Source organism: Cricetulus griseus, chromosome 3 (genome assembly GCF_003668045.3).
Source record: "Cricetulus griseus strain 17A/GY chromosome 3, alternate assembly CriGri-PICRH-1.0, whole genome shotgun sequence".
Taxonomy (NCBI): Eukaryota; Metazoa; Chordata; class Mammalia; order Rodentia; family Cricetidae; genus Cricetulus; species Cricetulus griseus.
The window spans coordinates 49232087-49247897 of NC_048596.1; the positions used below are offsets into that span (position 1 = coordinate 49232087).

At 42.0% G+C, this 15811-nt stretch overlaps 1 protein-coding gene across 1 annotated transcript; it reads left to right on the top strand.

Moving 5' to 3' along the window:
- Positions 1-550: 550 nt before the first annotated feature.
- Positions 551-12345, top strand: Ms4a12 (membrane spanning 4-domains A12). The gene is made up of 6 exons (XM_035441580.1): positions 551-823; positions 8061-8198; positions 8968-9024; positions 11178-11294; positions 11960-12073; positions 12238-12345. The coding sequence occupies exons 1-6, from the start codon at positions 551-553 to the stop codon at positions 12343-12345; spliced, it is 807 nt and encodes a 268-aa protein (XP_035297471.1).
- Positions 12346-15811: the final 3466 nt, after the last annotated feature.

Below are 15811 nucleotides of genomic sequence, written 5' to 3' on the forward strand. Positions count from 1 at the left end.
CAAAAACACTGTGTTCAGTGACCTTGGGTTCATTTTTGAGATCTCTGCAAACCATCTTCTTGCTTCACAGATGTCAAAGAGCACTATAGGAGGGATGTCTTCATCATTTGTCTAAAGTATGAATTATATAACCAACCTATTGGTGCATAAAACCACTGGCATTGTAATAGGGGTACTTACTCAGACCATGTGTTCAGAGTCCTGACATTTCAGTCCTCCCTGACTTCTGTTGCCCTTCAGAAACAATGAACTCAGGAAAACACACATGCGTCCATGTGTGTTTGCATACACACATATACATGAATACACTGCAAAACTAAATGTGAAGAACTGAAAATTAAATGTATTCCCATCATCCCCTCTTTTGAGCCCCAGGATATACAAGATTCCAAGGTCAAATGAGAATCATATTTTTATTGCTTGTCATTACAATATGTGTTCAGTTGCTCTCTCCCACTTGCATAGAAAATTGACACTTGACAAGATTTCCTTTCATTTCTTACCTTGATAAATGTGTTACTTTTATATGTTTTCTATTGCTTAGGACATAATGACATCTTCCCAGACAACCACCTACCCCGGAATGCATGTCACCATTCCCAATCCTTACCCACCAACAAGTTCCATGGCTCATCATCCTCAACAGCCTCTGGGTATTTTAAATGTAGGAAACCAAGTACAGACTGGGCAACTTCCCTTCATTACATCTCCAGGAATCTTCACTACCAATCGGTTTGGTCCAGAAAATGTGCCAACGGTGCATCCAGCTCCAGTAACAACAACAACCAAAGCCAACTTTAAAGATGAAGCAATAGCTCTTGGGGTGAGTGTATTGTCACTAGAATTTTTAATGTTGCAATTGCAATGTTTCCATGCATCTGTCAGTTACAATAGTATATTGTCCAGTGAGCAAAAATATTTGAGGATTATTCTGATAACTGTGTTCTGCCCAGAAAGAAATGATCAGTCTGTGTATGAATTACCCTGAGCTACTTCATTTTAGATTCAGTCGTGTGTCTAACAGTTGACAGAAGACTCCCTAGCAGGATGATCCAGTAAAATGGCGAAGTGACAGAAGCCTAACAACTTCTTGCTTGATCTCACTGCTGTGGAAGTCTTTTTAGACAACCTCCTCTCTGTCTTTGGATTTGTTACAAATGTATATTCCTATAAAGATGAATCATCTTTAAAGAGATCATTGAAAACTGTTTTAAATTCCTCTATTGAGAATTGTCTATTTAGTTCTGTACCCAACTTTTTAATTGGATTGTTTGGTGTTTTGGAGACTAGCTTCTTAAGTTCTTTGTATATTTTGGAGATCAGCCCTCTGTCAGATGTGGGGTTGGTGAATATCTTTTCCCAGTCTGTGGGCTGTCGTTTTGTCTTGCTGACTGTGTCCTTTGCCTTACAGAAGCTTCTCAGTTTCAGGAGGTCCCATTTATTAATTGTTGATCTCAGTGTCTGTGCTACTGATGTTATGTTCAGGAAGCAGTCTTCTGTACCAATTCATTCAAGGGTATTTCCCACTTTATCTTCTAATAGGTTCAGCGTGGCTGCATATATGTTGAGGTCTTTGATCCATTTTGACTTAAGTTTTGTGGAGGGCAAAAGGCTTGGGTCTATCTGTAGTCTTCTACATATCCACATCCAGTTATGCCAGCACCATTTGTTGAAGATATTCTCTTTGTTCCAGTGTATATATTTGGATTGTTTGTCAAAAATCAGGTGTTCTTGGGTGTGTGGGTTAATATCATGGTTTTCAACTCTATTCCATTGGTCTACCTGTCAATTTTTGTGCCAATACCAAGCTGTTTTCAGGACTATCTCAATAGAGGAATCTAAAATGGCTGAAAGACACATAAGAAAGTGTTCAACACCCTTAGCCATCAGGGAAATGCAAATCAAAACAACTCTGAGATACCATCTTACTCCTGTCAGAATGGCTAAAGTCAAAAACACCAATGACAGTTTATGCTGGAGAGGATGTGGAAAAGGGGGAACACTTCTCCATTGCTGGTGGGAGTGCCAACTTGTACAGTCACTTTGGAAATCAGTATGGCGATTCCTCAAGAAAATGGGAATCAGTCTACCACAAGATCTAGCAATTCCACTCTTAGGCATATACCCAAAAGAAGCACATTCATACAACAAAGACATCTGTTCAACAATGTTCGTAGCAGCACTATTTGTAATAGCCAAAAACTGGAAGCAGCCTAGATGCCCCTCAACTGAAGAATGGATAGAGAACATGTGGTACATTTACACAATGGAGTACTACTCAGCAGAAAAAAACAATGGAATCTTGAAATTTGCAGGAAAATGGATGGAACTAGAAGAAACCATTCTGAGCGAGGTATCCCCATCACAAAAAGACAAACATGATATGTACTCACTCGTGTGGATTTTAAACATAAAGTAAGGGATTAGTAACCTACAATCCATACTGCCAGAGAAACTAGTAAACAAGGAGGATCATAAAAAAGACAAACTTAGTCCCCTGGAGAAGGGGAAAGGGTCATGATCCCCTGAGCAAATTGAGAGCATAGGAAAAGGGTGGAGGGAGCTACGAGAATGAGAAGGGAAGAAGAAAAAGGCTGCAGAGGTCATAAGGGAGCAGAAAGGTTGAGTCAGGTGTAGATTAGAAGAAAGGATATGTGATAGGTAGGGTTTTAGTTGGGGGGGTGGTGGAGGAGGAGGGGAGGGAGAAGGGAACTGGGATTGTCATGTAAGTCAATCTTGTTTGTAACTCAAATAAAACAAAAAAAAAAAAAGAAAACTGTTTTAAAGGGAATAGAGCTACTAGCAAACAGTCTGGGGAAAGCAAAATGTGAAAAGCCCTTGGAAATGTTATGTCTTTGTTGATTTACTTCCCAAAAGTTGACTTGAACTGGACACCCACAATCTTGTTTCTACAGTCATTGTAAAGCAAGTCTGTCTTACAGCAAAGACTCCACATGCTTAGACAGAAGTGACCATCATTTGCTAAGCTTTCCCCATACCTCTTCACAGGCTCCCACCAATGTGTCATGTCTCTTCCTGTGTACAGCTCCAAAATCTTGGCTATAGGAGTTAGTAGACACTAGGTGTCCACTATGTATCAGAATTCTTCAGCCATCTTGCCAGCTAGTGCTTTGGGTAGTTTAGTCAAGTCACGGTGTTTCAGGCAAGTAAAAATGAACAGTACCCCACCCTCCACTCCAGCAGCCAATCTACACTGCAAAGGTGGCTCCTTGGATCTTCCCCTGCCAAATGGAGTACATTCCCTGAAAACTCGTACTCACAAAGCCAACCCACGCAGCTGCTGAAAACATCTGGAAGTACAATGCAACACAGTCTCTGCCTTGGGGGGCAGGGTCTATGGGCTGGCCAGGGAAATCAGACTGTACACATCATGAGGATGCAATCTAGAGAATGTGTTACAAGGTGAAAAATAATACATAGATAATGAGGGAGGTAACCCAGACTAAGAGAGACAAAAATCTTGTGTTTTCTTTCATATGTACATCCTGCCTTTTACTTTTCAGTGCAGGGGCGGTGGGTGTAGTGTGAGTGTCACAAGAAGAGAAAAAGAGGTGTTGAGGAAAAAGATGGCCAATAGGACACAAGTAACACGTAAACAGAAGGGAGGCTTCTGGGAGTGAAATAGATGAGATAAAAGGAGAAAGATCAATAATTTCATATGAAAATGCCAGAATGAATCCTGGTACTTTCTAGGCTAACTTAAAAATTAAGTAAGTAACATACAGAGTTAAGAGGGAAAAGAAGCAGGCAGTGAATGGGTAGACCCTGGAAGTTGATCAAGATGGGCATTCCAAATGCATAAGGTCAGAGTTGGCCACACAGACATCAGGACAAGAAAAAATGACCAGTGTAAAGTCTTCAGATGAAAAATGCATGTGAGGTATTTGATGAACAGAAGGAGGCCAATAAAGGAGAGCAGAGTTTGCAAAGGAAGGAAGAGCTGGGAGGAGGCCAGAGGCGAGGTAGGGGGCATACCTGGTAGAACATCTGGAGCAGACAGCTTTGGCTTTTACTGTGTGGATAAGGATCCATTTGGAGCATTCTTCCTGATAGAAAAGAAAATAAGCAATCAAAATATATTTAAAGAAAAGGTGAAGTTCTGCTTTAAGCACACACACACACACACACACACACACACACACACACACACACAGTTGACAGAAGCTGAGTCCTCTCCATGAAGACTGTTAAGCTATAAGCCAAGTTATCACAATACTTTGGGGACCACAGATGGTGGGGGTAGGATATCTGTCCCCCTCCACTCAAAAGCACTGTGATGGTTAGCTGTAACTGTCAACTTGGCACAACCTAGAATCACCTGAGAAGAAAGACTCAATTAAGGGTTGCCCTGTGCGCATGTCTTTGAGGTTTTGTCTTAATTAAGTTCACTGATGTGGGAGAAACCAGACCAGCATGGGTGACCCCATTCCCTAGGCAGCGAGACCTGGGCAGTATAAGAGGGGAGAAATCAATCTGAGTATGAGCAAGCAAGCAGGTTTGCATACATTTCTATCTCATGTTTTATGATTAGCTCTTTGAAGTTTCACAAGCCTCAGTGAATTTCAACAATATATTATTGTTTTAGCATATTTGTGAAATTGTTATTTTTCTTTTAATTCAATTTAATTTTATCTAGTACCTATTCATTGAGGAAATAAACACAGAAGTTTCTATGGCTGTAGTCTTCCTGGATAGATAAGATATAAGCATAAACTTGAGAAATAACTATAGATACCTTATTGAGCTTTGGACCAACATAGCAGCTGTTGCTTATCAGAAATCCATGTTTACTCTGCAAAGAAAGTGGTGATAAGAGTTATAAAGAAGTAAAAGTTTTATCCCTTATCACTGGTAAAACACCTCTTACCTAGTATGATGGCAGTTGCATACCAGAAGTCTAGTCTAGTACAGTGGCTAGAAAGATGGTGCTGGGGTTAAGAGCACTGGCTGCTCTTGCAGAGGACTATAACGAGAACAAAGGCGATCTGTAGTCCATAAGGTCAAGATATTTTTATTCAGATAAACACCAGCCAAACACAAGCCAGAGCGTGCGAGGAGCAGCAAAGCAGGGAGGCCAGAACGAACGGGGCTCCCATGTGCTCACCACCCCTTAAGAGCTCATCCCTCGTCATCCTGACCTCACCTTGACCACGACTTGACAGGTATGGTCAGACACACCTGTAGCCAGCCTCTAACAGACATGGATTACTGTCCCCTACAGAGGACCTCAGTTCCATTTCTAGACCCACTTGGTGGCTCATAGCTGTTTGTAACTCCAGTTCCAGGGGATCTAACCCCCCTCTTCAGGCATTCTTAAGCACCACCAGGCACACAAGTGGGTGCACAGACATGCATACAAGCAAAACATCCAGACATCGAAAATAAAATAATTTTTAAAATCACAAAATATGAAAGAATACAAAAGCAAATACTGTCGTGTGTTTTTTATCTTAAAATGAAAAAGAAATACACAAAGAAAAAGCCCATTTGCCTAGTATAATAACCAAGACAACTCAAAATGGGTGGAACCCAGCTGAGCCTGAAAGGACAGACTGCTAATGAGTTTTGGAGTTAGTCTGCTGCCATGCTTTCTGGGCATCTGCCCCTTCATAACTGTCTAGCTTTGGGCACTTGATTTCTTACAGCTTTGTGTCTCCACCTAGTTGTTGGTAGCGTGACATGCTAGATTTTTAGAGCACTGTCAGGCATATGACTTCATCTCCATTGATTCTTTTTTCTCGTGACAAGCATTGCCTGTGCAGGAAACTGTGCTACTTCTGCAAGACAGCCACTGTCACCCCAGTCACAGCATTCTTTACAAACTAATTCTTTACAGGGGACTCTAGGAGATGCTTAGTAATCACACTTTCCAAAGACTTCTCTGTAAACCATTCAGAAATCAAACAAGGCTTCTTAAAAATATTTATTATGTGTGTGTGCGCGCGCACACGCACACGCACGCTCTCTAATACACCAGCACTTACATAGAGGTCAGAGGGCAATTTGCAAGACTCAGTTCTTTCCACCATATAGGGGCTAGGCATCACACTCTGATCATCAGACGAGACAACAAACATCCTTACCCACTGAGCCGAGCCATCTCACTGGCCCCTCAAATTTTTGAATTTTTTTGAATTAATTAATCAATCAATCAGTGTCCAGACCAGTCACAGTTTCCCTTCCCTCCTCTCCTCCCAGTCCCTCTCCCCAACCTCCACCCCCATCCAAATCTCCCCCTTTCTCTTCAGAAAAGGGCAGGCCTCCCATGTATATTAGTCAGTCATGGAATATCAAATTGCATTAGGACTAGGTACCTCCTCTCCTACGAAGGCAAACCAGTAGGAGGAAAGAGTTCCAAAAGCAGGTAACAGTCAGAGACAGCCCCTGCTCTCATTGTTGAGAGCAAGACCAAGCTACACAACTGTAACATGGGTATGTGCGGAGGGCCTAGGTCAGTCCCATGCATGCTCTCTTGCTGCCAGTTCAGTCTCTGTTCAGCTCAGTCCCAACAAGCCCAGGTTAGTAGATTCTGTGGTTTTCTTGCCCTTGGCCCTCTGGATCTCACAATACTTTCTCCCCTTCTTCCACATGATTCCCTGAGGTCTACCTAATGTTTGGCTGTGGCTCTCTACATCTGTTTCCATTGTTGCTAGGCAAAGCTTCTCTGACGGCAATTGGACTAGGCAACAATCTATGAGTATAGCAGAATATCATTGGGAATCATTTCATTAACTATTTTTTTGCCAGTCATGTTTGGTTCTATCCTAGGTCTCGGGGCCATCCAGCTTCTGGGTCCTAGCCCTCCAGGCAGTGTCAGGGTGGGATCCCTCTCATGGTATGGCTCTCAAGCTGAACCAGTCATTGGTTAGCCAGTCCCATAATTTCTATGCCACCTTTACCCCAGAATATCTTGTAGGCAGGGCAAATTGTAGGTAAAAGGTTATGTGGATGGGTTGGGGTCCCAATCCCCCCCCATTGGAAGTCTTGCCTGGTTGTAGGAGATGGCCATTCAGGTTCCGTATCCCCCATTGCTAGAAGTCTTAGCTAGGGTCACCCTCATAGATTCCTGAGAGTTTCCATTGGACTAGGTTTCTAGCTCATCCTAGAGATGCCCCTGGTTCCAGTTGTCTTTACCAGTACTCTCTCCCTCCATCCTCTCCCCACCTGATCCCTCCTGTCCCTACCCCACACCCATTCACACACCATGCCCCATCCATCTGTGATGTCTGTCCTATTCCCTGTTCACTGTGAGATTCTTATGTCCTCTCTTGAACACTCCTTGTTACTTAGTTTCTTTGGGTCCATGGATTGTAGCATGGTTATCCTTTACAACTAATATATATCTATAAGTGAGTACGTACCATGTTTATCTTTCTGGGTCTGGATTACCTCACTCAGGATGATCTTTTCTATTTATATCCATTTGCCAGCAAATTTCATGATATCATTGTTTTAACAGCTAAGTGATACTCCATTGTGTAAATGTATCATGTTTTCTTTATCTGCTCTTTTGTTGATGGACATCTAGGTTGTTTCCAGTTTCTATCTACTATAAATAAAACTACTATGAATATAGTTGAGGAGGTGTCCTTGTGGTTTGGTAGAGTGTCGTTTGAGCATATGCCCAGGAATAGTATAGCTGGGCCTTGAGGTCAATTCTCAGTTTTCTAAGAAACTGCCATATTGATTTCCAAAGTGATTGTTCAAGTTTGCAGTTCCACTAGCAGTAAAAGTGTTCCTCTTACTCCATATTCTCACCAGCATGAGCTGTCACTTGTGTTTTTGACCTTAGCCATTCTGACAAGTGTAAGATGGAATCTCAGAGTCATTTTGCTTTGCATTTCCCTGATAGCTAAGGATGTCAAACAAGGGTTTTAGCTGAGGCCTCTCCTCCCCAGTTGTCTCAGTATACATCAAAGTATTCAGTGTTTGGGTGAATTCTCAGGAATCCTGGCAAGATGAACAGTAAATAAACAGGAGTTTCACAAGCTAGACATAAAGAAGTCATTTTTTAAGTACCTCTTTGTTTTCCTTTTCAGGCAGTCCACATCATAATTGGATTGATGCACATTGGCTTTGGAGTTGTTCTCGGGTTGCTGAACTCCTATTACTACGTGTCTTGGGCATTTTACTCTATTGCTTTTATTGGTGGATATCCATTCTGGGGTGGAGTCTCTGTGAGTAGATTGTTAGAACACCTCTTCCTGCACAGTATGTGTGTCTCCATCTGTTCCCAGCTCAGTTCTTGATGTGTCTGGGGGCTAGAGAGCTTCCAGAAATACTACCTCTGGTTGAGCAGCAGAAAAAAGGGCCTGTCACTCCCCACTCCAGACAGGTTAAACTCACTCCTAATGCAAGCACGGATCAAGAACTCATGTATTGGATGGAGAGTTGTGAAAGGAATTATCTCAAACATGACAAAAAAATAGTTCAGTGACAAGATGAGATTGAAGACAAGATGAGGCTGAGGACAAGATGAGGTTGAGCAGGAAGCATAATTATTCAAACAAACCCAGAGTCATCTGTAACAGGTGTTCTGCACACACAAGAAAATGAGGGTGCAGAATCAGAGATGTATCCCCAAAAGTTACTCTTAAAAAAAAAAACTGAGCTGACAGCCTTAATGCATAGGAGAGGGGCTTGGTCCTGCCCCAACTTAATGTGCCAAACTTTGTTGGCTCCTCATGGGAGCCCTCATGAGAGGAGTAGACAGGTAGTGGGCTGGGCGGGGAGGGTAAGGGGGTGTGAGGAGGGGTAGGAGGGAAAACTGTGGTTGGAATGTAAAATGCAATTTAAAAAAATAAATAGATTATATATTTTTTTAAAAAAAAATGAGCTGTATGTGAGGGAAACAAAACACACGTAGCTAGAGCAACCTCTTGTAGAAGGAGACAGTTCCAGGCACAGAAGAGAACCTACCATTCACAAATTTGTCTGTTTCTATAGTTCATTGCTTCTGGCTCACTCTCCATATCAGCATTCAAGAAATTTACTCCCTGTCTGGTAAGTTAGAAAACTTAGTTCTACTTTTTAAATTCCTTTAAAGACTGGTTTGATTTACTAACAAGGAAAACTTGAGATGGTAGTTTCAAAGAGTGGAGATGGAAGCTTGTTCTCAAACTATCTGCCAGCGGCCGGGTAACGCCTGGACTGACGCAGGGGATGGGTGCCCTGAGTTTGCCACTGAGAAAGGCAGAGCACCACATCCAGGCTCTTGAAAGCACAAGAGTGGGAATTAGTATAAGTGTTGTCTAAGCTTTAACCCGATGTCCCCCGGTTCTGTTGGGTCACTCAGCATTCAAGTAAAACTAAGGAAGACTCTAGGAGCCAAAACCCAACTACATGCCCCTTCAATAACAAAGTCCCCGGTGTTCACTGCCACTTCTCAGCTCTGTCTTGTGCTTTCACTTTCAGTGTGTAATCCCTAGTCTTATTCAGATTGTGTCTGTTGTCAGTTCTTCAAACTGCCATTGAAAGAATCTAGTTCAGAGGCTAAGAAGAGCCCACAGAAATGTCCACAGAGATGGGGGATCAATTCTCTCAAGCCACAGCAATTTCCTGGTTTAATGGCAAACCAGGAGAAAGACATTTTCCCCCTAAACCTAGAGCAGACATGGTTTCAAGATTATGTGAAGCCATGCATCAGAACAAAGGAGGAGGAGATGGGAATATGGAATCATTTTGTCTGTGTGTTCCAGATAAATAGTGGATCAAGCTAGAGTTAGAATCAGCTTAGCTCTGATTAGTTGCATCTACTATAACCTAAAACAAAACAGAGCATTTCTTCTCTGTGTAGGTCTCACCCCTCAGAGGTTGTGTAGAAAAAGACTCGGTCTTTTGGTATGGTGCAACTAGATAGGAAAGTGTCATGTGTGATGGCTGTAAGAGTTAAAAGCGCTATCATTTAACTGGGATTGTCATGTAATTCAATCGTGTTTCTAATTCAAATAAAAAAATGATAAAAAGTGATATCATTTTAAATATGGGACAAAGTACCTGTCAGATAATAATGCCCATTAAAAGTTTGTTCTTCTGGCTCAGCAGTTAAGATCACTGACTTGACCACTCCTCTAGAGGACCTGGGTTTCATTCCCAGCTTTCATCGAGTGTCTCACGATCTCTATAACTCCAGGTCCAGGGGATCTGATGGTCTCTCCTGTCTTCCTGGGGGCACTGCATGCTCATAGTACATAGATATACATACAGGCAAAACACTTACAAAATTTTCTAAAAATTAAATAAATCTCAAAAAATAAAAGTTTAACTTTATCCTTTTATTGTTTTTACAAAGTAGGGTTGCTTTTTTTGGGGGGACAGGGTTTCTCTGTGTAACAGCCCTAGCTATCCTGGAACTCACTCTGTAGACCAGGCTGGTCTCAAACTCACAGAGATCCACCTGCCTGTGCCTTCCGAGTGCTGGGATTAAAGGTGCGCACCACCAACACCAGCTGGTTTTTAACTTTAACTTTAATTTTTTCCCACACAATATATTAAGTATATTCTCTCCCTCCCCCAACTCTTCCCTGGTCTTCCTACCCACCCAACTTCATGTTCTTTCTCCTTCATAAAAAAAAAAAAAGAGAAAAGGGAGGGAGGGAGGGAGGGAGGGAGGGATAAAGAAAAAAGAGAGAGAAAAACAAGGAAAAATAACAAAATCTTCCCCATAGATCCCTGACCACTGAGTGGAGGGGTTTGATGAAGACGTCTCATGAGGCTTGAGTGCTCCAAAGTCTCTCACTCTCTGCACACTGTCTAGTTGTGGATCTCACACAGTAGGGCTGTTATTGTGAACAAAGCTAGTATGTAAATGTGGTAAATGAGCTTCTGCTTCAAATTATATGATTTATTATATTCTATTGTTTGCAATATTTTCAGCTTTTTAGAAGAAACTGATACCTAGGGTACAGAGTAATTTTCACAACTACTCAGGAGGACAGAAGGAAGGCATGTCAGCTTCAAATGTTGTTTCATGCTAGGGTCATAAGTCAGTGGCAGAGCACCTGCCTAGGCTGCATCAGACCTTGAGTCCAATCCTCAGTACAATCAAAACTAAAATACGATGTCAAATATAAGAACCATTAACTTGCATAAACTCCCCACTCCCTTTAAATTCATTTGTCTTCTACATGATTTACTGTTTTTATTGCCTCCAATAGGTGAAAAGCACCCTGACAATGAACATTATTAGTGCTGTCTTTGCCTTTGTTGGAGTGATTCTGTTTGTGGTCGATCTGAACATCAATGGCTACCATTATCAAAACTACTGGATGGTGGTCAGTATCCTGTCATGGGTCGTCTGACTGCCCTCTCATCACTGCCAGAGAATTAGCTATTGTTGTCTCCTATTTATTATGCAGCAGCTCTGTTGAGAAAATTCTCTCTATTTCTAGCCCTACTCCTAGGAATGTGATTGCTAAGATACAAAATGAGAAACTTATATTTGCAGATAGGCGAAGTCATAAAGAGCACCCTGTGGCCATCACAGGAGCAATGGATAGAGCATGGCAGCTCCAAAATATACTCAGAATTTCTTTCTCAGCACTTTAAAATTCTGCATCTATAAGGTATCAAAGTTTGAAGTGACTTTTTTTAAGAATGAAAACAGAGAGGCAGACACTGTCGGCTCAGGTGAAATCAACTTCCTCTGATTATTTCTTTATTGTCATCAAATGTTTATTTTGGAGAAAAACAAATTAATTTTGATTTTTCTTTAAAATACCAGAAGACTTTTCCTTTGGCAAGTAGACTATTTAGGAATATCAGAAAATAAGTGTATGGCTTTTTTTTTCTTTGCAACAATCTCCTTGCTGTTATGAAAAATGTCACTCACAGAGTAGGTTGAACTTGAGTGAGATAGCACTTTTGATGAGTCAGGACATTTCTGTAATCTACAAGACCCTCCTGTTTGGCCTAACATTCTACATATTTCTGATTTCAGCTTTCTGGGAGAGGAATTGCAGGTATGCTGGCAATATTTTCAGTGCTGGAGTTCGGCGTAGCATGTGCCATGACCCACTTTGCCAACCAAACCAGGATGCATGGTAGTAACAGGGTAAGTTGAGTCTCTTCTTTGTAAAAATAACCTGAACACATGATGCAGAAACACAGGCTCAAGTGTGGGCTGACTACAGAGCTCTCTGCACTCCACTCTGCTGGGACGGGAGAGTGAATGGACTGTGTTAACAACACTGCTTGTTTTTTTCTTATCCTTTCTAGTCTGTCCCGACTGCTCCAAGTATGTATGTGGTCGACTCCTTGATGCAAGAGTCTTTCCCAGATTCTCGGAGATATGATAACATCCCAGCTTATGCTCCTAGACAATAACAAGCATGAAGAATCACTGGTACAGTTTCATACAGTAAATCTTCTCTGTAAAGAGGAAATCTTATGAAACTGTTTTTTGCTGCCCACAGTGTCTGCAAATCAATTTAGTGCCTGATTTGGTATTTGGAATTTGTTCCTAGGCTAACATCCCTGGGTCTTCAATGAGGGCCTCTTTCTGCTTACCATTACTGCAACTGTTGAAGGGAAAGGTCAAGAGGACTGAAAACTGACGCTGCAATGCTCTTAGCATTAGAAATCTTCTATCCATGTTACCTTTTCCACAATAAAATGTCATGGAACATAAGCCTCTTTGGGTATCTTTCTGACAGACACTAGCAAGGCTGGTATTTCTTGAATGGAGATTTACATAGTGTCCAGTCACTGGAGTTCCTTAGTCATCTTCCCATGTTCTGTTCAGAAACCACAGGTCCAGTGTTGCCTAGGGGAGGGCACATTATTTTACCAATGTTGCAAATCAATATTGTCACCAACCAGCTGACTGGTATTTATATTTTATTTTTATTATTTTTTATTTTATAAATCACCATATAATATATTAGATGTCACTATGGAGTTTTGGGGGTTGTTCTTAATTTGTCTTTAATTAAAATGTAATTACATCACTTTCCTTTGCCTTTCTTCCCTACAGCCCCTCCCAAGTTCCCTCCCTCCAACTCTTCCCATGTCTCCACATTCTCAAATGGATAGTCTCATTTTATTATTGCTGTTATATGTAATTATATACCTATGCACAAATACATAAATATAATTGGTTTGGTCTGTTTTGGTTGTTCATGAGTACATAAAAGCTGACCACTTTGTATGGATAACCCACTGGGGGTCCATCCATGAAAAAGGCTAATTCTCACTCTCTAAGTAGTCAGTAGTTCCCTGGAACTCTGGGTCTAGAACTTGTTGCCCATGAGGTCTCCCTTCCTCATTAGCATATCAGGTGATACTGCTACTTCTCCAGACCTGTTTACATAACCATAGTACCAGAAAACACTGCATAGGCTGTAAAGGGAAGCAAGCATTTAACAGTCCTACCCAACTGTGACAATTATGAACCACAACAATGACTGACATGGCAAGATATGGCTGTTGTTGGTAACCAACACCAGTCTAATAGAGTTAGGCCCCCTCAACGGGAGGGAAATCATGCCTGCTGCTAGGAACCTAGACAACTTCTCAGGACTGGTGAGGTCATAGATCTTATTAGAGAAACAACTACCATTATTTTACTAGGCCAGCATAATTCCTAACTACAGTCTAAATCTTATGCTTAAACCCACCAGTAAATGCAGCTGCCACCCCTCATCAAAAAAAAAAAAAAAAAAAAAAAAAAAAAAAAAGCTTCTCTTTACACAGATGGAAACCTGGACACAAAGCAGAGCAATGGATCCTGGGTGTTCCCAACCAGAGTGGAGACACCTTTTTCACGGATCATACATCTACAGCTCAGGCAACATGGTGGAAGAGGGGCTAGAAAGATGATAAGAGCCAGAATACAAGGAGGCCTGCTCTCACCATGGCATTTTTGGACAAAGCGTGTTTTAACAGTCCCTACCCCTCACCTGCCCCTCCCACTACCCTTGACTCCCCCTTTCAAGCCCTCAGTCTCTTTTCCTCTTCATGTCCTATGTGTCCTTTTGCCTGAACCCATCTGATGGGGGAAATACTTTTGTGTATGTTTATAAATAAAGTACTTGCTTGGCCAATGAGACAGCAGGTTAGGCTGGACTAGGAGTCAAAGAGGATTCTGGGAAATGTAGTAGAGAAGTGGTGTTCCAGATAGGAAGTGACATAGCAAGGAGACTCATATTTAAGAAGAGGAAAAAGGAAGTGTCGCTCTCTTTTCCCCTCAGCTCCTGCTCCAGCGGCATGATGTGATTCACCAGCAAGGAGGGACGCCAATAAGGCGTCCGATAAGATAAGTCTCATAAAATATATCGATGTATGATAATTGAGACTGAGCTAACATGAGAATCCTAGTCATTGGCCAAGCAGCTTTGTAACTAATACAAGTCTCTCTGTGTATTCATTTGGTCCTAACTCGGGCAGGCGGGCGGCTGGCGTAAAGCTCACATGTGGTGGTGGGGCTCAGGCAGCTTTTGGTGGAAAGATTTATTGTAACATCCATCCTTCCTCTTCTCTCCTTTCTTGGTCTCCTTCCAAGTTTTTAAAGCTTTACTCACAATTACATCTGTGTTGTGGGGTATATATTTGTGTATCACGAGCCATCATCAGCATATGAGAAAGAACGCGTGGTGTGTGCCTTTATGAGTTAGGTCACCTCACTTGATATTGATCTATACAAATCCCAAGCTTCCTTTACTTTATGCAAATGGAAGCCAGGGAAAAACAAAGGGTGGCTTCTTCAGCACAGGCTATTCTGGGTCTTTGAGTGCCAAGAGGTCATAGACAGGACTAATTGATCCAGAGACATACAGCTTTTAGTCCTGCAAGAGAGGATCATGGATCCAAGGGAATAGACTTACAGGTCTAGATACTCAGGTCAGGGGCTTACAGCTCTGGGTTTCCATTATCAGCAGTCCCACACTTAGTGACCAGAAATTGATGGCTTTCAGCAGCCACTAATGTTGGCATTAATAAGCAAAAGCCAGTGTTTTGGCTTTCAGATCCCAAGTCTCCTAATAGCAGCTATCATTATAGCTCTTGGGCCTTGGCTCCTTATGGCTTGCTGCCTCCCTGGACTTCTTCCAGCAACTAGGGCCCACAGTCTCTCACAAGCTTTAACTTTCCCAACCTTCTACCTTCCACAGTCTTGGCTCTCGAGTTCTTTTTTCTTTCCTCCACCATCTTGCATCACCTCAGCTGCCTCAGTTCCCCCTACAGTTTCTGCCTCTGATCACTCCCTGGAATTTTTTAACTGTGTTCTTTACCATGTCCCCTCCTCTTTTATTGTTATCAACTTAGCATCCGATATTCATGATAAAGATCACAAGTAGACAAGAGAAACTGTTTGATGGGGTCTACTATTATAAAACAAGGGTAAAGCACAAGGAGGTACCCCTGGAATGACTTGAAAAGTGAACCAAACATCCTAGGTATATACCCAGAAGAGTGGTGCAACATGCAAATAAAGCAATGTCATTGCTACCAATCCCTACCCAGCTTTCAGTTCCACTAGTCACAGGATGAGAGCCAATCATGAGCTTTCCCATCATGCCTAAGGAAAACAGTTGCAAGGAGTGCAGGGAGATCAGGATTACTCAGAGGGTACTCTGGCTTTTCTTGAGTGACGTCTTCTTCATGACTGGAGCCAGGGAAACAGGTAATGGCTTCAGTATGGTGCTCCTTGCAGGGGGAGTAGTGTGTCCTTAAAGTCTCATTAGAGCATTCAAGTGCAATAAAGTCCCACCAGAAGAGGGGTTTCTTGGTTGATAGCTCTCTGCCAGAGGCAGCTGAACACATGGGAAGGATCTGACAAAGGTCAGACCTTTTG

What these genes read in the sequence shown, in the direction of transcription:
- Ms4a12 (XM_035441580.1), top strand. Translation starts at nt 551, where the DNA reads ATGACATCTTCCCAGACAACCACCTACCCCGGAATGCATGTCACCATT. An exon ending in ATGAAGCAATAGCTCTTGGG is followed by an intron (nt 824 to 8,060) that starts GTGAGTGTATTG and finishes TTTCCTTTTCAG; the next exon opens with GCAGTCCACATCATAATTGG. An exon ending in CATTCTGGGGTGGAGTCTCT is followed by an intron (nt 8,199 to 8,967) that starts GTGAGTAGATTG and finishes CTGTTTCTATAG; the next exon opens with TTCATTGCTTCTGGCTCACT.